The following is a 23,130-nucleotide window of genomic DNA, read 5'->3' as shown; positions in this document are numbered from 1 at the left end:
TACGTAATTAGACCACTGAAGAACCGCCATACTGGTACAAATGACCTAGTAATTTGTGTCACCATCTCCCGGTCTATACAGTCTACAGTACTAATGTACTGTAGACTAGTCTAAATATATATATGTATATACACGTTAACAGGTGTTATAATGTCGAATTTGATGAATGTGGAATTAACGTAGAATTATTTAAGCGTGTTTAAAATATAATAATAACTAGACGAATAACACTCGAATAAAAATTTAAATATTAACGGTGTTATAATAAGCGTGTTTTATTTCAAGTTGAATAATATCCACGTGACGCATAGACTTTGTAAATTCGCACCTTCCTAGGTGTTATAATGAGCGTCCTGCAAGGCGGCGCGGCGCGGCGGCTGGGCCCGCGCGGCGCCGAGCGAGCGGCTCGGCTCGCACTCGCCCTCACGCCGCTCTCATTCCTATGCGTCGCGCTGGCAGCAGCGAACCGACCCCCAATGATGGCGCCCATCGCTTGGCTGTGGGCTGGCCTCGTATTGTTTGCGTTGTGTGAGTAGTTGCGGCAATGAATTTCATAATTAATTTAACGCAAGTGTCAAATATTTTAATCGTTGGTATGACTGGGAAGCCACTGCCGCGATAATCTGTTTAATAAATCGTTAATGCGCTAAACGTTTCTCGAGATAGTTTTACCCGTATTAGTGTGTAGTCATGTGTGATAAGCAATTTTCGTAGTTCAGTAACAAAATATATTGTACTTATTATTTGATATCTTTATATATTTGCTTCAACAACACGAATACTTGAATCGTGACAAGTGTAGATATTTAAAGATTAAATACCAAATATACCAAGATTACTAGATTGTAAAATATGTTTTTACTATTTCGGAACGTTTATTTTATATTCATTTACCTTTTACTTAATCTTTCACTGTTATTACTTATCTTAAATATTCCTAAAAACGATCAAATAAATATGTTAATATATAATGATGATTGAATAATTATAATAATAAATGATGCTCATTGTCGAACAGCGACGGCGTTCGCGGTGTCGTGCATGACGTCGATGGCGGCGGCGCAGTCGCCGAGCGAGTCGCGCGGCGCCGTGCTGGGCACCGTGCGCTCGCTCGGCGCATTGGCGCGCGCCGCCGGCCCGCTTGTAGCTTCCACAGGTATTTTTTTTTTAGTTTTTTAGTCTAGGTATAGTTCTGTACATTATATAGAGTGTAAACTTATCCCGCGTAACCGCGTTTTAAAGGGTAAGAAATGGATTGATTGTGACAAGTGAGGAAATAGAAACGGGTACCTAGGGCCTTATTCGAATGTTATATTTTATAATTATTCAGTTTTATACTTATTTATAATAAATATCTTTTTTATTTTCAGTATACTGGTGTTCTGGTGCAACCACCACATATACAATAGGTGGAATTGTTCTTATAATCCCAGCTGTGATGTTATTTAAATTAAAGACCAAGAAGTAGTATTTACGGAATATTTTTACGACATATTATTTGCTACTGCCTTAATAAAGTATTTATTATGATCAACACAACAACTTCCAATGATGACTGATAGTATAAGATCTACAATCTACATACGTTAAGAATTAGGTTTAGGTCGTAAATATCCAGAAATATTAATACGATTCAATGTATTTTGCACACAATTCCGAAAGATCATATTCTTATGATAGTTATATTTATTTGTTGTTTACTATATACAGATTTATCCGCTAGAAATATTATAATTAACCAAGTTAAACTAGGTATATTAATTTCTAGATACTTGTTTTAAAGAGAGAGATTATTACTAAATTGCCAGACTTTACAGTATTAAATAATTTGTTTAACAATTCGGCACTGTATTAAACAATTTAATTATGTATTAAGGATTTAAAGTATTTTGTAAAGCTATTTATTGATTCGGATGCCCTTTTTATGAAGATTTTTTATTTAATTTGTTATTTACGTTGGATAACTATTACTCGAATTTAAAATACAGCAGTATTAAAAAATGTGTTTCATTTCAAACTATCTTTTATTGATTTAGCAATTTTAAATTAACATACTATGTCTAAATCTAATGTTTTATTATAATATTTTAGCTGCAGTTGTCAACTTTTTTCGGTGCATCAACTGTTTGTTTAAAAAGTTGTTACTATGGAAACCAAGCGTTGTTTTCACTTTAAAATTATTGTATCACAAATATTGGTTGCATAGCATTCGTTCCTACGAACATGCCTTTATTTAGTAATAAATTTTCACCAAAATCAATACCAGTGAGAAAGCAAGACACGTCTATTTTAAGAAACGAATTCGGAAGCGATTACGCTTCAAAAGAGCTATCAATTGATATTCAACCCCTCAAAGTAAAATTAGGAGACTTCGAAATTTCTTTTCAAGAAGGTCAATGGATACCAGGTAAAAAATACACCTTAAAGTACAAATAAAGTGTTATACTAATAAAATTAATTACCGACGTAAAATAACCGGAACCAACTCACGGAAAGTTCCTAGTTCGAAATTAATACCTACTTAGTACTTAATTCCTAATTATTAACCTTTTTTTTTTTTTTTTTTTAATGTAATAGCGGGCAGCTGTGCTGGTGGTTCGCCTGATGGTAAGCGATCACCACCGCCCATAAACATTCGCAGAGGTAGTACCTCTGCGAATGCGCTGCCCGCTTTTATGGGGTAAGGGAAAAGGAAAGGATTAACGACTGGAAAGAAGGAATGGACTAGGACGGGTGAGGAAAAGGAAACGGGCCTCCGGCTCCCCCACTCACCATACGAAACACAGTGGCATGCCACTATTTCACGCCGGTTTTCTGTGGAGGTGTGGTACTTCCCCGGTGCGAGCTGGCCCAATTCGTGCCGAAGCGTGTTCGACTCCCACAATAACCTTATCTTCAAATAGCAGTACTGCCCTATATGCTGTATAGTATCGAATGACATTACTGGATTTTATTACATTATCACATAAGTCAATTAGTCAAATCCAATTACAGCCTCTAATTAAATTAAAAACTTTAAAATTATAAGGTACTAATATGGAGGCAGTTTGTTTACAAAAATAGATTTAAAATAGGTTGCAACGTAAAATTACAGCCTCCGGAAAGGCTGGTGCGGCACATAAAGAAAATATTCGTCTAAAAAAGGAATTAGAGCAATTAGAGGAAGAAAATAACATGCTACGTCTAAAGTTCGAGGTTTTGTTGGATATGATGACGGACAAAACTGTCGAAGCAGAGAAACAGGCTGAAATACAAAGGTCGCAAAGCTTGGGTTCATTGAAACAGAAAAGTAAAAAGTACAAATGGTAATAGATTCTAGAATCTAGCAGATGTTTGTTTTAATGAAAATGCAGGCACAGGACTTATACATTATGCCACGTCATAGGTTGTAATGTACTTGAGTAATCCTTATAATATAAATATTACTTTAGACGTCTAAATGTTTTATAATGCGCATTATTGCGATTCATTTATTAAGGCTAACAGATGGAAAACGAAGCTGTGAAAAAAATCAATTGAGTCATAGACGGGACATTTCGTCTGCAATAATAATATATATGTTTTAAATTATCTTTTATTTTGTGTGTAAAATATTTTATTTCTTCATCTAGTCTATAAGAATAGTAGGTAAGTAAGTAAATAAAACGAAAATATAAATAACAATTGCTTTTATTTCTAGTTTCATAACATCAATGGTCGTGTATTAATCAATACATAAATAAAACAATAATAAAATTATATAGAGCTACACACAGGTTTAATGATTGCATCCTTGTTTATACAAGTTGTTTAATTAATGTATTGATTATAATTACTTAGATTGTTGTAAAGCTAATAAGGCACAGAACATATTATTTTTTTTTAATTGAAAAGGTTTTACATTGCGGATCTATGGCTGACTCACACATCATAAACTTTAATATAATTACAAATGCCTACGAGTTTGCTTACTCATTTCAAAACTTTATATCTTTATATATAAAATCAATTGCTGTTCGTTAGTCTCGCTAAAACTCGAGAACGGCTGAACGGATTTATTTTATTTTGGTCTTGATATGTCCGTGGAGGTCTAGGGAAGGTTTAAAAGATGAGAACTATAAGGAAAATATGTCGAAACAATATTCTATGGCGTTGCGAAGTTCGCTGGGACAGCTAGTATTATATAATTGTAGTAGAAAAGTTCGATTTTGTACATTAAAAACTGAATAAAATTCATTTCTGGGTCACACAAGCCAAAAAAATGAAATATTTATCCGTCTATCTGTTGTCCGGCTTTCCCTGGACGTACTTTAATGAAACTTTAATGTTACATAAGTCTTAGATATTCTGCCGTCTGTAGGCTATAATTTATTTTGAAGAATTGCTTGAATTTTAATTTGAATCTATGCACGCCTGAATGAAGTTGGGGGTAAATCTGTTATGTACATATTTTATATAAAAAACATATATAAACGTATTCGAGAATACCTAGTGAAAATATAAAGAAAATTATAAACTCTGTAGTTTACACAATTAATACCACAACTGTATAGCTGGTATAACAATATCGTTAATTTAACTACATATTAGTTGCTTATCTTCGGGCGCAATAGCAATTTTTATACAAACTAGCGACTGTATTCATACACACAACATAGATATAATTTAAACAAAGTTTAAAAGGAATTATAAAAATATTGCTTTCAATATTTATTTTAGGGAAATTATGTTAAATGGCAAAACATATTTGTATTCGATTCATTAAAGAACAGAAAGAACGTTCGTTCGAATAGAGTGAAAATATTGTAAAATTAATCGTATATTCCACTCAAAGGCAATGAGTTGTTAAATGCTATTCATAAGAAATATTTAGTAATATATTCTTTTGATTTAATTAGCGTTAGGACATCTATTACGAGTGTGTCCCTCTTGCCGACATAACCCACACCGTCGTGTCCGCGACCCCTCCCCACTCCCGCCCTGACCCCTATCGGACCTCGTCCTACCCCTTCCTCGCCCGGTGGTAGTGTTGCCACGCCATTCTGCAAAATATATGCAATTCTAATTTTTTTTTTCAAAGAATTCTCTCATAAAAGGTTTTATTAGTAACATATTAACAGAGATAATTTGTTATTTTCCAGACAAAACTATTGAACAGAAGTTTTAAAATAAAGATATTAGTATGGCGGGTATATGCAAGTTCGTACGTAAACGTGTATTTGCTAGTACCTATATGACGCAGACCATAAGTTTCTTATAATATTTATAGTTTGGAGTGATCACATGTTTCGCTTTTTTTAATTTGATAAATTATTGTTAAATTAAACATACCTGTAGTAGTACTAGCTCCTTCGTCCGCCCATTGGAAGAAAGAGCAGCGAGAATTGAAATCCTTTGGACAACCATAAAACGGTCGACCTTTGTTTGGACCTTCTTTATGTACAGTTATCCTAAAAAAGAACAAATAAGTGGTAATGGTGGTGGAGGATCATTGCGGATGAGATTAGTCCGTTCAAACAAAAACAAAGAAACTATAGTTTTATATTATCAACTAAAAATATAAACTAGCGTATAAAATATAGCTAGCAATTTTGCATTGTAAATGCAAATATTTATACATATTTTATATTGTTTGCAGAAAAGACATATCGGTTATTTAAAGAAGTTGTTTCATACTTTTTACATGGTAAATTACAATTGCACATAACATTATCGTCATTTGGTGCGAAATCATCTCTATTAATACTCGGTGTTATGCCCCAGCCTCTATTCCCACCAGATTGCGAATTTCCCCAAGAGTTACTCGCCGGGGGAGTGTCTAGATTGTTCTGGGCGTTTCCGTCAACAGACTCTGGCGCCCATAGAAAGAAATCGCATCCGTTATTATCTTTTCCTGATTGGCATTTGTAGAACTTCTTACCTGGAATTGAGTAATACATATATGATTTAGGTTATATGAAACAGCCTAGGACACTAATTCAGTACTATGAAAACGTTTCATTTAAATTACAGAAAAATGCCGATTGATCGATTGATGTATGTACTTACCAAAATTGGCATTTTGTTTACGTACGGTCAATAAAATTGCGGGCTTATTACATCCACATAAGATGTTATCGTCGTCAATACCTCCCGAACTGCTTGGAGTTGGGAATCTTCCGCTAGCGTTCCCAGTATTTCTTGGCACTGGCATTCTAGGAACTGGTGTGGGATTTGGAGCTCTAACTACAGTGGCTGGAGGTGTAAATTGCCTTGGCTGTGCTGGCCTTACATTTGTTGCAGAAGTCACTGTGTTAGTTCTATTGCTATTTGTTATATTCCGGTTATTTTCAGTGCTTTGAATATTTGTTTTTCTAACACTACTCAGATTTATCCTGAGTAACTCCAAAAAGGTTGTATCACAACCTCCAATGCAAGTTACGTATGGTTGGGGATATAAATGATTTATTGAATTGTTTCGCCATTCAAATTTAAGCTTTTTGTAATTCGGACCACACTAAAAACATAAAATGAACTTAGTATGGACATTAATATTTATACTAGTCAATAAATATTTTTAATAACATTTTATTTAAATAGCATTTTCTTACTTCAGAACATGTATCTGGCAACACCTGTAGAGTCTTTACAATATTGGGCAACCACACAGCGTTTTTACAATTTGGATATGATAAACAACTTATGTAAAATTCGTCAGAATTATTTTTCTTCTGCCTACTAACCATGTTAGATCCGCATTTTGGACATTTCAACACTAAAAATAAAATTTACCAATAAAAACATAATAATATATCTATTATTACCTTATCAAAATACTTGAAAATTTACAAAGGTTGAAATATTTGTGTTTGTTATATTACTCTTGCATGCAGAAGATACTAAACAGATTTGAATGTAACTTGACAGTAATCTTAATCATAAAAGTACATGGGCCACAATTTATAATTTCATAAATATCAAATAGATCAGAAAAAACTACCATCTGAGAGCTATCTTAGCGTGCACTACTTAAACTGTTGGAGGTACATAAAATATATTATGCACCGTAGGATTGCTTGTCTTAAATACTTCGAAATAAAAATCCCCTACGTCACATCTAGCTTATATGTGAAAACCACTGTGACCAAAATAGTTATCCATAAGTATAATTACATGGTATACTTTTTTACAATGCACATCTTATATATAAAAAATCAATTACTGTTCGTTAGTCTCGCTTTAACTCAAGAATGGCTGGTCTGGTGTGGTCTGAATAATCCAGGGATGGTTTAAAAGGTAAGAACAATACGAAGGCGGGCGGCTAGCTTTAGCATATTTATCAACCTCTTATTAAAATCGATACATTTATTGCTTCAACTACTTAATGTCGATAAAATTTGTCTTTTACATAAGTTGAAACACATATAATAATAAATTATCATGATGACTTGAATCAATTCAACGACAGATAAGCGCGGCGGACAAAGTTTATTTAAACTGATGTCATAAAACTCTATGTGGCAGACTAAATTCCACATAAGCGATGCCGCACGCAAAAGTTACTAATATAAAATATAAAATAACATAAAGATTAAACATTATAACAACATTACCTGATTGTAAATCACTAGGCATTGTTTCTACAGTGGGCGTGTATTCAGCCGGTCTTTCGCTAAACCTTTCAGCTAGCGCACCGTCTATTTTATTGGCCTCAGCTGATACTGTTAAATAAACTTCTTTATATTTTGCTATCTAGAACCAAAATGAAGATTAGGTATTGCAAATGAATGTGGGGAACAAAATCTCAAAAGCATTGTATCATATTTAAGAAATAAGTCATCAATTCTTATGTTGAGATAATGTTATATAAGAAATGAGCCGCATATTGGTACATATCATTTAATATTTGGTTAAACGAGATACAAAGTCCTGCACCTGTTCTGCTAAAACAGCCTGTGGTTGCTTCCTTCCCTCCGATATCGCTTTCAAATCAGCTTCCAGCTGTGCTCTAAGATGAGGTTTCGATATATTAAGGCCCATAGCATCATATCCTTCAACAAGTCCCATTCCCAATAAACCGGGAACAAAATGTATAGCATCTGCGAGCGCTACATACGATCTATTTTTTATTGTTTCTATATGTTCTGCATGTGTTGCGTCCGTGCCTTAAATAATAAGTATAGTATGAAGATTCATAAGTACATATCACGAAATATTTATATCTAAGTTGGTCAACATAGCCACTCAGCTCTCACCACATACATAGTTTTAAAAAAATATATAACTTATGTCAATCTCTTGAATGTAGTGCTCATTATTGTGAGCTTTGCTAATATAAGTTTTCTAGCGAAATAATTGTCACACAGAGTAGAGATGTACACAGTTATAGTATAATAATATAATTTGCTTGATTATTAATTTTTTTTTTATGATATTTGATTTTTATTACCTATGCCATGTTTTTCCATAAGAGCGATTAGATCAGCTTCTGTTAAAAGATTCGGAGGTGATGTGTTACCGTCGACTAAATCTATACTTGTAGGATTAAATGTTTGCCCCATCTATAAATAAGTAATGCAATATTATATCTTATAAAGCATGAACCACATTTTTAATTAAAAATTTAATATTATAATGTTTATAACATACGCAGAGTAGAGTTATATCCTTATATGTTTTTAAAGTTATAAATACATTCTAACATAGAATACATTCACAACCTACCTCATAAACATGGATTTCCTTTGAAGACCATTTATCATAAGGATATACTTCCAAATAATTTCTAGCGGTTATCATAAGACCATTTGCGGAAAAAATTTCATTTGCTACATTAATAGTGACTGTAGTTTCTTGGCCCTGAGCATCTTTGGAACAACAAGCAAGAAATGAACGAACTATGAATTCATATAAACGTTGCTCATTTCCACTTAAACCTGAAAAAATTGAGTTTCTTGTTCATTTTCAATTATTTTTTAATATTGCAGTTTCATATAGTTATATTCTTAGTTAATCAGAATCAGAAGAAGTGACATTGTATAAAAACAGTGTTTTTTTTATTATTACACATTTTCAATTTAAGGCTGGCTTAATGAAAAAATAATAATAATAAATCAAAATGCTGTAAATTAACCCACAATGTTCTAAACCTCTAGTTCTATCAGGACATATATTTGTGAAATTTATAATTTACTCACTGTTTGTATATTTAGTTGGATGTATGGGAGGATGGGCCTTATCACTTTTATTGCCCTGCCGGGGTGTAGGTCCCCCATTATCCAATATATTTTGTGCAAAAGCTCCCCAATTCGGATCTCCAGTTTGCAATCCAACAAGCTGTCCTAAATTCATTTCCTTGGGAAATTCATTGGTTTCTGTACGAGGATAACTGATTAAACCTTGGGTGTATAATTTCTCAGCTAACCGCATTGTTTCTTTTGCATTAATTTTCAACTTCCTTGATGCAGATTTTTCAAGTTCCTAAAATAATTTACAATTATAAAATTATATATCAAGAGTGAGAGTAGCATGACATGCCCTGTGTATATAATTTAACTTTTTTAATGAAATATACATAATATGTAATTAAAAATTAACTTGACTTTTGATGATTTATTATTGTCATAATAACTATACATAAGAAAATATTACCCATGACCAATATTATGCATGACCCTCTTAGATATTGCACAGACAAATAATACTATACTAGGGTATTTAAAGCCTGGTCTAAATAACATACGCTTTTTCTTTATGATTTAAATACTGACCACTGTATCCAAAGGCAATGGTCTCCACTTAGACTTGGGTTTAGTTTTAACATCTGTGACTTTGGCAAGGGGAGTCTCAGTGCATACATCATGCAAAACTTCACATGCCTCTTGATCAAATAGTCTTATCCTTTCCCAATTGAAGTCGACACTCAAATTGTTTATTGTGTGATTCACTAAAAATTATAAAGGTGCTATATATATTGAACAATAATTGGCAATTGAAAATAATATGGATTAAAATCAAAAACAACAAAACTGAATTTCATATTATGCACATTAATTGCATAAAAATGAAAAAGTCCTTAAACTAGGATATATGAGAATTTTTTGTTATAATTTGTATCAATAGGCTATAGCAAAATAATAAATGTAGGCATAATATTGACATCAATCAAACACATACCTTTTATCTTCCAGAATGTTTCCGAAACAAAGTTTTCTACAGCTCTGTATCTTTCAACAACAAAGCCCAATGTTGGGAACTGGCAAGACCCATAGCTTACCAAGCTTTGAGCCAGTTTACTTGGAAACACTTTCTGCAGCCTTAATGTCTGAAATCTGGTAAATGCAGCACCTGTAACATTCTAAGTTACTATTAAAATTTTTGTATGTTATCTTATCTTACTATATCATACTAATATTATAAATGTGAGTTTGTAAGGATGTGTGTGTGTTTGTTGCTCTTTCATGCAAAAACTACTGAACCGATTGCAATGAAATTTGGTATGTAGGCAGAAGGACAACTGGAATAACATATAGGCAACTTTTAATCCTGATATTCTTAAGGGATGTGGACTTACGCGGGTGATTTAATAAACTTGGTTTATAGTAATATAAAATAAAATTAGCTTCCCAAAAACTTAATAATTATTGCATTTATTACATTCACATTAATTTTAACATACATAGTAGATATTTATATATTCTATTTAGGATTGAAAACACAAGTAAGACAGTATTTAATTAAAATAGGTACGAGATGCTCGTCCCAGCTCCAACCAGATATCAAGATTCCAGTTTTATCCCAAAGGAGCACAATATTAGATTTACAAACTTATAAAGATTCTCAACTTACCTATTCTTAGATCCAGTTCTTGCCTTACATCAACAGCATCACTGATATTTTTATTTGGTTGTTCCAAATTTTGTAGAGCTCTTCTAACCGATATAGCTGTGATTTCAGAGAACTTTGCTCTAAATATTCTTAAATTATTCTTGATAGCAGAACACACTTCTATGATCTCAAAACCAATGTTTTCACCCTCTCTATCACAATCTGTCCAAATAATGAGCCCCTGGCAACTACGTATTTCTCTTTCTAATGTTTTCTGAAATTAATATTAAGTTACAATTAACAAAAATAAAGATAGCCTGTTTAAAAAATTATTAGTTTTGCATTCATTACAAAGCGCAATACCTTTATTTTTTCATAGTTTTCAGGACAGTATTTGAAAACTGGTGCATCAAATAAAGATAATGGATTACAAGATTGCCAGTTTTTGTATGAACCCACAAACTCCAGGCCTAGTAAGTGGCCAGATACTGAAGTCATCACCATTTGGCATTTTTGTCCCATTACTTCTGCTTCAAATTCATAAATTTTATTATACTGAGATAATCCTTCTCGCTGAAAAGTATTTTTTTTTTGGGAAGTGAATAAAATAGTTCTGAAAATTTGAACGAGATATTAAAATTTAAGTGACTTTAAATATTACCCGCCTGGACGTCCCTCTTGATAAATGCATTGCGATATTCTTTGCAGCGTCATTTTTTTCTGCTACGTTAAGATATTTCATAGTTTCAGTGCTGATATTTCTTTTTCCAAAAAATCTTAAATAAAGTTTCTTACTAAGCGTCAACCCGGTTTGGATTGAAATGAACATAATTTTTTAACTTACAGAAGGTAGCTATCGTTCTTACATATTTGGAAGCTATTTTTTTTCAAACGACGTAAATAATTATATTTTAATTAATGTTTACAAACTTCTACTATTTTCAGTGAGCCCTGGCGCCAAAGTCTTAGCCTTAACAGTCAAATTTACATTTGACAGTACAGGAGCCAAAACCACAGATTAAGAACAAGTTACTACGTATAGTCCGATCATTATAGGATATTTAAAGAACAAAAATTCTGACTGAGCGGAATTTTGGTGAAGACCTTTATTTTTAGATAATTTCAGAATCCGTTCGTAATGTATAATTTTCCACTATGCCGTTAGTCTAGATCACTCATAATGTCCTTAGATTCAGTCTTTTAATTTAGGACAGTGTGATCAGAATCCTTTAATTTCTAAAATTAGTCAAGTGTGATTACCGAATGCCACATATAATATATATATACTATACTAAATGCTATTCTTCTTTTCTAAATTCATTTAAGACTAAATTAAGAGGACTGATTTCAGTGTTGTGTAATAAGTGCATATGAATATAGTAATAATAGGCCGATAGCTCAGATTATTGCCATAAAATTAAAAAAATATATTTTATCTACCTATGTGATAGACATTAGATTTGGATATTATGTCAATGACATGTCAATCAATCTCATCAGTCATCTGTGTGTGTATGTATGTATCTGTCAGCCGATTGTTTCAATTCATACCTAGTTGCTAGGCACATAAGTGCTCTTTGTTATGTTTTGATAGGTTACACTTCATTTATTTTATATACATGCATGTAAACAAGATCTAAAAATAGTCTATACGTTTATTAATTACTACGCAGTGACAATACATCTTAGTCCGATTCATTTCTTTTTTGAATAATGCTTGTATTCTATTAATTTTAGATTAAAGAAGACAATTTTATTATGATACGATCAGGCTTAATTTTATTTCAAGACTTAAGTTTTTCAAGAATGTGTTTTTTGGTAAACTGTCTTAAACGATTCAAGAGTTCACAGCAATGGTTGAGTCGCCAAAAAACAGACCCATATGTTGAAAAAGCAAAGATGTATAACTACAGGTAAATGCAAGGTATATTTCCAAAGAATCCTCAATGACTACATATTGTAACACACATCCTTGCACTTCCAGATGTCGCAGTGCCTTTAAACTTTTGGAAATGAATGAAAAGACTAATATCCTTCAACCTGGACTCACTGTTGTTGATTTGGGAGCTTCTCCAGGCTCTTGGACTCAAGTGGCAGTTCAAAAAACAAATGCTGATGCAGCTGATTCTACAAAACCAAAAGGAACTGTACTAGCTATAGACAAGTTACAAATTTTTCCCATTGAGGTATGTTTTATTCTAATATGGATATGTTAAAAGGAATTTTTTATTACATTAACATTGAATGCATCATTTTTAATAAAACATTTCTTTTCAGTATTAATTCAAATAAATTTATGAACAAAAATTATATGAATTTTGTCATCACACTTTTTTTTTAATGTGTTCTAGGGTGCAACAATCATGAGTAATATGGACTTTTCCACTATTGAAGCTCACGAGAAAGTCATTAAAGCCTTAGGTGGAAGGCAAGTTGATATTGTTCTTTCTGATATGGCTCCAAGTGCAACTGGTATCAGAGAATTAGATAAAGACAGGATTCTTGGACTTTGCTATATGGCAATAAGATTTGCTGCTTTAGTTAGTAAGATTGATGCAAACTTGCTATTTAAGGTGTGGGATGGGAAGGAGGTTCCTATCTTAGAAATGGATTTAGAGAGATTCTATAAAAGCATAAAGATATTAAAACCAAAAGCCAGTAGATCTGATTCTTCTGAGAAATTTATTTTAGCAAAGGGTTTCAAGGGAATACAAAGACCTTTAGAGAATGGGAGGTGGGGATAATAAATTTTTTTGATGGCAAACATAATAACTTGTATATGCTTTTTTAAAACTTTGATACCTAGGTGTGTCCAAAATTTTATTATCAAATAACTGTTACTTATAATAATGAATAATAATATGTATAAATTGTATAGATTTCTTCTTTTGATACATACATCTGTTATGTAGTTATAAATGATATTAGTGCAATTCGTCAGCTCAAGCATTATCTACCTGAGGGTAATTAGAAGTTAATTTTAGATTAGTATAAAGTTATATTGAATCTTAAAATTAAGAATCAATGTCTTCCCTAGTATCATTGACAATTTAGTAAAGTAAGTAGAAAATATAGGTAGGTGTAATTTTTAATAAACAAATAAAGACAGTTTTTTTTATATATTTTTATCAATGAAAAAGTTTATAGTCTTCAATTATTTATTTGAACTGTTAGCATGATTCTGACATAATGCTCATATAATATGCTAATTTTAACAAACATTTCAAATATTCATTGTGTTACTAATGAAAATGAGATAATTATAAAAATAATGATCCATTGATAACTAAACTTATACGGGCAAATCTATTATTCAAGGTAAATGTAATTTAGGCGAAGTTCTACTAATTATTGTTATTTTAAAAATTATCCCTTTCCATAGCATCACAATGAAATTAAATCATTGTATACGTAAAAAAAATATATTTTACTGTTGAAATGTGTATACAATTTATTTGTCAATAAAAGTACACAATGAAATTCGTAAATATACGTCAATTTAAAATAGTTCATAAAGTAAGCAATGAACATGTTTTTGACAGTAACACCAGCAAAAATGATCACAGCAAGGCTGGTGCATTCAGCTTTTAAAATATGACTAATTCTTATAATTTACTTATCTTATATTTTATTACTTGTGCATGAACACAACCAAAAATGTATGCATTAGCGCCCTACTTAGTATATCTAGTCATCGCCTACATTGACAAAGATTTAAATAGCTGAATAATTCCCTATACAATAAACAAGAATAAAAATAGTCCGTATATAAACATACAATCGTTTTTATCTTGAAACCGTTTTTTATACCCATATTATTATTCCCGAAATAGTACCCATATTATTTCGGGAATAAAGAACTCGTCGTCGTTTCAGTAAATTTTAAAGCTTCGTAAATAACATCGCATATCATTCGACCTCTGCAAGGATTTCTATATTACATTAGAATTTTTTTGCTATTTAAATCTTTGTACAAAGAATAAAGATTTTAATTAATCTTATCAGAAAAATAAATACTTTTACAGTACAACATGAAAATAATTTTCTTTCTCAGCAGCATTGGTTGAAATAGTATGAGTTTTTTTTAAACAAATTGTGTTCTAGTGCCATGCGATAGTTTATTCAATTGCGCCGCTGACAGCAAACTTGAATGAGCTGCGTGGTCGAGAAGTAAGAGCCTTTCTCCTCTTTCGTCGTTATTTGAAATATTAGCTTGAGAACATCGACCCCCATTGGTTTCTAGGGCAAAGCTACTCACAGCGAGGATGGCGTAAATAAATGTAAGGACGAATAATGCGCAGCCTAAGTCTGTAAATTTTAAAAGATTGTTTTAGATTTATTTGAAGGTATTCATTTATGAAAAAAAAAAACACTAGAAGTGTTTTTTAACTTATCGCCCGGGCAGACTATCAAAGGGATACAAATCGAAGAAACTAAAGGTCATTAGATCAGTTCAACTGTTCTTGAGTTATAAGTGATATATATATATATATATTTTTAAATACATATTCATACAGTTGATTGATAGAGTAATCTAGATTAAATGTAAGCGACCATTGAAGTCAAATATGATTAAAAGAGACGGTAGAATACTTACGGTACATATTGTGACCACCAAACAAATTCACAATACAAGGATACCCATCGAACACTATAATAAAATTGATGAGAAGAACCACTGCCACACATGCAGCCATTATCCAAGGTAGAACATATTCTCTCTTGTACTTAACAGCACCGTAGAGCAGAGATATAGAACACATGAGGTAAATAGCCGTTAAAATTGTACTTGTGTAGAGAATAACGACGGTAACTGAAAGCAGTTTTAAATTAAAAGCTTAGTCTTTAATTAGTAAAAAAACTTCCTTGAAGATTTTAAATCTGTGCTGCAAACCTAACTATTGTGAATTTTTAAGAATATCAAAATCTACGTTCTACTAGCGGTCAACCCTGGCTTTTTTAAATCGGACCAGTATTACCTGAGATTAGCGTGTTCAACCAAACAAACAAACTCTTCAGATTTATATTAGTAGGGTGACTAACCTGATGCAAGATGCTGTGCCTTAGCGAATCTTACTTGATTGTTAGTACTTATCACATCATTCTCGTGAAAGATCACTTGATCTCCATAAGATACTCCATAGAAACCTCTTCTTTCTTCCTCATCTTTCATATCATTCTGAAGTAATTGTAACATTTCCCCAAGATGGGATATTCCAACTAATAATATAATAAGCACAAATGATGAAAGCGCCTGCAAAAATTAAAGATTTTTATTTGTTCTTATGTAAGGAAGCGTGATAATCGTGATCTAGTTAAATGGTACTCACAATTTGATGAACAGCAATTAAAATTGTGCCTTGGCGTAAATTAAAAACGTACAAGAAGTTATTAAGGCGAATCATCATTTTGTTACATTTCTTCGTTCTGGTAAACATTTGTTTTATTTATAACTCTACAGCATTACAAATGAGAACATTGTTTGGGTGAATGCGAGATGAGTAAAACAGTAATGCGCATGCTGTTTTCTATCGATTTATTTTTTTCTAATGCGCATGTTAATAGCCCTTTGTATCATCGTGTCGCGACACCCTTAGAAAGCCATTGCAGTAGACCCGCGGTAATCGGAGAAACGTCTTGCAAAAGTGTGGGAACTATAAAATTTTCTAATCTTGCGCCCCTGACTTCTATAATTATGGAATACCTAGGTGAAAATCTTCGCGTCGTATATGCATTATTTACAACCTTTATATTCCACCACAATTGTGCTACAAGCAAAGATGTTGTTTAATTCCATTACTTAAAAACTATCACATCTTAATATGTTTTCATTGGATCTGAAATTTGTTGAATAATATCAGGGTGTTCTTTTACAAAAATAATCGTGATCTATATTGTAGTCACAAACTGTATAATCCGACTGCTAAACTGTCATACAAAATGTTTATTAGATGGCTGCGGGTCCACTGCGCTTTTAAATTCGAAAGAGTATACCACGAAATTTAGTTAAAAAATTTACATTCGTAAAAAATTGCGTGTTTTTACCGAATAAATTATAATAGAAGGGTATATCAATAAGTAAAAACAATTTATTTATTAAATTAGTTTTATTTCACAACTTACATAGAAGTGATAACGTTATGACTGCATTCACCGAACTTTTAGCTGGCATTAGTATATTTGGATTACATTTAAACTATATAAAAACACTATCACAAATGATGATACAATTATATATACAAAACATAATACATATCGACTAATTTTGAAAAAGTATTTGTACAAATTAACAAAACGAATATAAAATATTTACAAAAGAAAAAAAAAAAAAATATTTGGAAATAACACGCGAATATTTGCAACTGAAGGAACCATAATATGCACCTAAAAATACAAAGTTAAAGAAATGTTTAAACTATATCGACTTAGGTAAATAAAGTACGAATGAAGGTAGTATGATTTTATATTGAGAATAATAAGATACTATGGAATGGGTCTGTGGCAAGGATAAAGAGCGGCTATGTACACTTATCCTGAGTTTTATGATTTTGTACCAAGTCATCCAGATAATTATTTACACAACCGCCTTTCGCTGGTCTGATAAAACGGGTCTGAAATGTAACTTCCTAAGGACGGAATGAACAAAATTTTCTGTGTACAAAATAACGCCAAGGTTCTTTAAAGATGAAATTTTTTAAGTGTATTGTGGATGTTATAATTGCCATAAAATACACACAAAAACCATTTCATACACAAAAGTGGAGAATGATTTTGTTTCGCAGGCCTTATTATTAATTGCAAAATATGAATCTCAGAAAATAGCCAATTTAATAATTATGGTTGAGGTCACATTTGGACAAGATATATCCTGCATTATAATCTAAGTAAATACAATGAAAATAACTAGTAAAATTGTTTATAAAAGTTACTTATAATAATGGACAAAAGGTGACGTGATTCGATTGCAGCAATAATTTACATTATAGCACTGAAATTACATCGAAAATGTTTGTTATAGAAAAACGTGCATTGACAGTCTGTTTTTGAGCTTTAAATAATTTATTTGCAATTTGTTTGTATTTAGAAAAAAAAAAAGGTATTACAGGTTTTGTCAAAAAGTGTAAGAAATATTACAAAAGAGAACTATATTATTTGCACCGGCTATAGTATCATTATATATTATCGTCTACGCTATAAGTATTACTAGGCACATAACAATATAGATGTATACAAAGTAAATGTTATTTCATTTGAATATAATATGGACAATTGAAAGGCGAAATGCCGTGCTACAAAATATTCACATAATATGCTATAATTAAATAACACTTATATTCACAAATTCACAATACATAAGGTTAAGTAACGTTAGCCTACACTAATAGCTTACACTAGTCACAAATCCGTTGTCAATTACAGCCTACATTCTTTGTTAGTATCGTTCAATTCATCAATGAAGTAGTCCTTTAGTGTAATTCTTAATTTAGTTTAATTAAATCAATTGGCAGTAAGAAGTCGTGAAAATTAGTGCAGAAAGAAATATTTGTTTGGAAAAAAAAACGAAATTATGCGGGAGTCGAGCACGCTTCGGTACGAATTGGATCAGCTCGCACCGGGAAGTACAACATTTCCTCAGAAGACTGGCGTGAAACGGTAACATGCTACTGTATTTCGTACGGTACTGGGGGAGCCGGAGTCCCATATCCCTTTTCTCACCCTTCCCAATTAAAGTCGGCAATCCATTTTTAGAGGTAAGGTCTGCAATCAACCTTACGAATCATCAGCTTCATTGCTGACGATGACATAAAAAAAATCTTCATATATAACATATTATGATTATTCAGTTTAACCCACGGCGTCGCTCGCATGATGCTCGGGTCAGAAGTAGCCCATGTGTGTGAGGCTATATTCTATCTCTGTACTAAATTTCATTCAGATATCATATTATTTATTCTGCGTAAAAGAGTAACAAACATCCAAACATTCTAAACAAGAGTTATGAAATAGTAAAAATATGTTTTTTTTATAGTATGAATTGAGTTGAACTAAAAAAGATTTTTTTTTGTACGTTTTACCGTATTATTAAGGCATTTAAAAACAAGTACATAATTCTATTTGATGGAACAACGTCTACACCTACAGCAATCAAACAACCTTTGTAAGACTTGTGTTATGACACTGCAAGCATTCCTCTCAGTGCCATTGAATCGAAAAAGTAAATGTTCATAGTCATATTGAGTTGTAAAAACTTCCTGCCAATTGAATAGCAAAAAATCATTTGAGACATTTTTCAAATATTTTGTTATTTTTGTTTAAGAATATATTAATAATTTTATATGATAATACATAAGTTCCCGCCAATCGAATGAAAAAAATTACCAATTTTTGTAACGATAACATTTTTTTAAATATTATCACGGTTTTATTAGCTTCACTTGTATCTCTGTATGTAACCGACCTTTAGATAATTCAAACTTTGTACACTTATCAAGGATCGGTTACTATACAACAATTTCAAGAGTGAAGCGTGTTTTTTAATTTTCGACACTACACGTTTTTATCGTTGAATATCTTTATGTGATGCTACACGAGTTCCGGCCGGTGCAGTTGAGTCGCGCGTTGTGCGGGTGCTTGTGCGCGCGCGCGCGGTGCCGGCTCGGCGCGGCGGAGATCGCGTACGACTTGAGGTGCGACTTGAGCGTCGTCGGCAACGGCAGCCGCTCCAGCCCGTACACCGACGTGCGGGCCACTATCGCGCGGCAGCAGAGCTCTTGGAGACTGAGGACTGAAATTGATAGTGTCGTATTAGGTGGTACGTTCTAGAAGAAATTAAATGGTGTCTGTTAATTTTGTACTGGTTTATAATGTAGGACAAAAAATGTTTTTTTATTTGTTATCAAATAAGATCGAAGGGCGGGTTTGAGATTTTTTTTATGTCATCATCAACAATGACATGCTGGTTAACTGATGGTAAAAGTTTCCACCGCCCATGAACAATTGCAGAGGTCGCTTGTAGACCTTCCTCCACAACAAAATGTAGCAGTAGCATTAGCATGCTACTATTTCCTTAGGTTACGTCATTTCTGAATGACATATACATATATTTTTTTACATACTAGATATATTTTTTTGTTTCCAATCCAAGTCAAGTAGGTCTATGTCAGGGAAGTGGCTTTTCTATATGTGCAAAAACCCGTCAACATTTCCCTTAAAAACTATAAGCTGACATTGATTTAAACTATTAATTTTATGTTTTTAATTGTTTCCATTAACATACAATAAACAACTTATTTAATCTCATTGTAATTTAAAATATACTACATTGTAGGTTTTTAGGATATAAGATGTTACAAAATAAATTCTCCTTTTATTTTATTACATCCAAAAAGGAATTAAAGAAAACCTTATCAGGAAGCCTGAAATGTATAATAATTGTCTAGTTCAAAATTTTACTTGCAATTACGAATCTGTATAAACTTAACCATAAATATCATACCTTTATTGCTTCTCCATAGTCGTTCCATGCCATTGCGATGTAGCGCCATACGCGAGAGCTCACAAAAGCTTTCCCGTATATTGAAATCACAGAGCGGACTCACTTCAAAGAATGCCATATGGTTTTTAGCTGCATACAATTCCGCGTCGCGTTCTTGTACTTGTCGTTTAAATGCTAAGTGAAGTCGATTGCCGACTAATACTTTTGGTACACCCGGCGCATGCTGAAATTTTATAAAAAGCTAATACTGAAGAATATTTTGAATAGTTTATTTTGCACCCTTTTTAAACCATTAGAAAAATACCCCCTATAGGTAGTTTTTGTTATATAGTATTATATATTTCAGGAGTATATAAAATTATTCATTCATTTTCATTTTGCTTAACACAGTGCAAAGGAAAGTTTAGAAGAGATAGGAATTTACATGTTATAAAAACAAACCTTAGCCTAACCATATTGAATAGGTAAACACATGAATAATTAATATATTAATATCCTAGTGAAAGTTTGTAGAAAAAACAAGAAAAGAATATTCTAGTTTGGTTATGGTATTTGTAAATTCCAAATTAAATTATGTCTTGTGTAATAAAATAACAAAACTATATGTCACTAAAGCAAATATTTTAATCATAATTGAAGTATTTGCTTTTATCTGTAGGTACCATTTATTTAAATATAAATCAATAAAAGCTTTATATAGTTACTAAAGATAGATTTAATAAATGAAATTGAAAACAAAACATCTTATAAGAATTAAACAGAAAATATTTTTAAAATATGCAAAATGCTAATTAAGAACATAAAAAACTTTGCCAAAAAATGCCTAAACCATACCTTTTCAACTTCTTCAAGCCACCTATCAATACTGTCAAATGACCATTTGTTTGTTATATCATACACAAGCAGTATTCCTTGTGCCCCTCGTGAGTATGAGCGGATGATTGTGCAGAACCTGCCTTGGCCTGATGTATCCCATAGCTGTAGTTTCACTCTTTTGCCATCGAGAAGGATTGTTGTGGTTTTGTATGCTATGAAGATAATCATTAAGGTTAAGAAGTTGTCCATTATTTCAGTAAAACAAATATTAAGCATATTTCTACACATAAAAAAATATATGCACATCCATAAACATAAGGCTCATATGTATACATATAAAAGAAAGTGGTGTTAGTTACACTATTTATAGCTCAAGAACGAATTAACTGATTAGGCTGAAAATTTGTGCAGAGGTAACTTGGAACCAGGAGACGGACATAGTAAAGTTTCTATTTTGGAAATCCCACAGGAAAGGGAACATGCGTGGAAAATCCTGGATATATCATTCCTCCGACCATGCGGGCAAAGCCACAAGCGGAATAATGGAGTGTTCAAAAGTGTTATATAGAGTGACAACTTTCATGAACATTTTATTATAATGTTGATAAAAGAGAATTTCACTTTGAATATTTATTTATTTATTTATTTATTTATTTATTAATAAACAAGTAATTTACAGGTTTTACCCCAAAGCATTACATGTTTAGTTTGCATGAAAAAATATTATACAATTTTCATTTTACACTTAAATATATATATCTCTTGAATGGTATGTAACTTATAAGTCTAAAAAAAATTTGGCAATGAGTATACATTTCAATATCTGGCAGAATACATATTGTTATAATTGTTTATAAACTCACCGCTGCCACTACAAAACGGAGAGTCAGCAGATCCATCTTCTAAATCTTGTAAAATTTCTTGTTTACCAACATCCGAGTCGCCAACTAATAATACTTTTAGAAGATAATCATATGATTTTGGAACTGCAGGTGGCCTCCCTAGAAAAACAATTTATTTTATTAATGGGCCAGAATCAAATGTTGACTATAAATATTTCTTATTTCATACTTTAACATTCAAACTTACATATCATCAACACTTTATATGGCATAACACTTTCACTCAGACCCTTAAGGATAGTATGATATTGACATTGACATAAATTTAAATTTAAAGATGGTATACTTTGTTTTATTTAGAAATTGAAAACAACTTCTAATAAATTTCTCAATAAACTTTGGAAATATAAAGAATATTGATTGAAGCACTGAAATTTTGAATATTTAGTTATTATTTTATAAATTCATAAGAATGGCAAAAATATATAATTATACTAGACAAAATAAACAATTACCAGGTCTCTGGTGATGTGATCTGGGTAAGGTAGTACTGCCATTTGGTGCGACTTGTCCTGTCGCTTGCTGGGGTGCTGCTACCATACCGGTCGTGCTAAACATAATTTTTTCGTATTTTGCCTGATGTCCAGGTGGTTGTTACCCCACGCAATTGTATACATAATATCGTTCACTATTTAATTTTTATCGTTAGCCATGTAAATAAACTGTTATTATAGCAATGGTAAGCGTGCCATGAAAACTGATTAATTAACGAATAAATAATCGTAATAATTATTTAGTTTGCGTTTTGTTGTAGAACAAATGTACATACGTTACACGCGCAATAATAGAAATCCTTGACATTTTTTAATTAGGTGCATTTTACGATATATATTTTTTGTGAGGCGTAGACCAACTTGATTTATATTTTAGTATTTTATCACTATTCAATTTGTAAAGTACAAAAACAACACAATTTACGAAAATAAATGGAGACTGAATGAATGTCAGAAATACAGACTATATAAAGACTATATAATGATCGTTGCTATGGCGCAGATAAATATTTTTATTGTTTTACTTCACAAATTGACAGTTGCTCTCAGCCTTGTTATAAAAGCTTAGTATACACGATTCATTTAACACTTTATGGTTTTTCACATAATAAAGCAGCACAATAGTACAGTTCGTATT

At 31.9% G+C, this 23,130-nt stretch overlaps 6 protein-coding genes across 7 annotated transcripts; 3 read left to right on the top strand and 3 right to left on the bottom strand.

Annotated features, from left to right (window-relative positions):
• Positions 1-308: 308 nt before the first annotated feature.
• Positions 309-1,945, top strand: LOC119832571 (major facilitator superfamily domain-containing protein 10-like). Its single transcript, XM_038356239.1, has 3 exons — positions 309-528; positions 1,019-1,156; positions 1,371-1,945. The coding sequence occupies exons 1-3, from the start codon at positions 345-347 to the stop codon at positions 1,466-1,468; spliced, it is 420 nt and encodes a 139-aa protein (XP_038212167.1). The 5' UTR covers positions 309-344; the 3' UTR covers positions 1,469-1,945.
• A 233-nt stretch (positions 1,946-2,178) lies between these two features.
• Positions 2,179-3,657, top strand: LOC119832498 (protein chibby homolog 1; the record flags this gene model as incomplete). The annotated part of the gene is made up of 2 exons (XM_038356161.1): positions 2,179-2,407; positions 3,095-3,657. Coding segments are annotated over 2 exons (444 nt in total), but the record flags the coding sequence as incomplete, so codon positions are not given.
• Position 3,658: 1 nt separating this feature from the next.
• LOC119832570 (DNA topoisomerase 3-alpha) lies at positions 3,659-11,974 on the bottom strand. The gene is made up of 15 exons (XM_038356238.1): positions 11,447-11,974; positions 11,149-11,358; positions 10,807-11,059; positions 10,135-10,305; positions 9,729-9,904; positions 9,156-9,438; positions 8,683-8,894; positions 8,408-8,519; positions 7,894-8,123; positions 7,572-7,710; positions 6,570-6,733; positions 6,028-6,475; positions 5,656-5,899; positions 5,311-5,429; positions 3,659-5,021 (listed from the first exon to the last, which is right to left on the bottom strand). Exons 1-15 carry the CDS (start codon positions 11,612-11,614, stop codon positions 4,870-4,872), a joined length of 3,081 nt encoding a protein of 1,026 aa, XP_038212166.1. The 5' UTR covers positions 11,615-11,974; the 3' UTR covers positions 3,659-4,869.
• Positions 11,975-12,074: 100 nt separating this feature from the next.
• LOC119832568 (rRNA methyltransferase 2, mitochondrial) lies at positions 12,075-14,224 on the top strand. Of its 2 annotated transcripts, none has more exons than XM_038356236.1 (4): positions 12,075-12,301; positions 12,523-12,698; positions 12,770-12,971; positions 13,137-14,224. In XM_038356236.1, the coding sequence occupies exons 1-4, from the start codon at positions 12,266-12,268 to the stop codon at positions 13,527-13,529; spliced, it is 807 nt and encodes a 268-aa protein (XP_038212164.1). In that variant the 5' UTR covers positions 12,075-12,265; the 3' UTR covers positions 13,530-14,224. The 2 variants fall into 2 exon arrangements, with proteins under 2 accessions (XP_038212164.1, XP_038212165.1); XM_038356237.1 differs by lacking the exon at positions 12,075-12,301 and adding an exon at positions 12,303-12,379.
• A 440-nt stretch (positions 14,225-14,664) lies between these two features.
• On the bottom strand, positions 14,665-16,819 carry LOC119832567. Its single transcript, XM_038356235.1, has 4 exons — positions 16,116-16,819; positions 15,829-16,039; positions 15,383-15,598; positions 14,665-15,093 (listed from the first exon to the last, which is right to left on the bottom strand). Exons 1-4 carry the CDS (start codon positions 16,221-16,223, stop codon positions 14,870-14,872), a joined length of 759 nt encoding a protein of 252 aa, XP_038212163.1. The 5' UTR covers positions 16,224-16,819; the 3' UTR covers positions 14,665-14,869.
• A 2,387-nt stretch (positions 16,820-19,206) lies between these two features.
• LOC119832565 (ras-related protein Rab-40C) lies at positions 19,207-22,954 on the bottom strand. Its single transcript, XM_038356232.1, has 6 exons — positions 22,769-22,954; positions 22,455-22,549; positions 21,961-22,098; positions 21,116-21,309; positions 20,282-20,504; positions 19,207-19,570 (listed from the first exon to the last, which is right to left on the bottom strand). The coding sequence occupies exons 1-6, from the start codon at positions 22,798-22,800 to the stop codon at positions 19,359-19,361; spliced, it is 894 nt and encodes a 297-aa protein (XP_038212160.1). The 5' UTR covers positions 22,801-22,954; the 3' UTR covers positions 19,207-19,358.
• Positions 22,955-23,130: the final 176 nt, after the last annotated feature.

Source organism: Zerene cesonia, chromosome 15 (assembly GCF_012273895.1).
Source record: "Zerene cesonia ecotype Mississippi chromosome 15, Zerene_cesonia_1.1, whole genome shotgun sequence".
Classification (NCBI taxonomy): domain Eukaryota; kingdom Metazoa; phylum Arthropoda; class Insecta; order Lepidoptera; family Pieridae; genus Zerene; species Zerene cesonia.
This window is presented reverse-complemented; position numbering and strand designations above follow the sequence as displayed.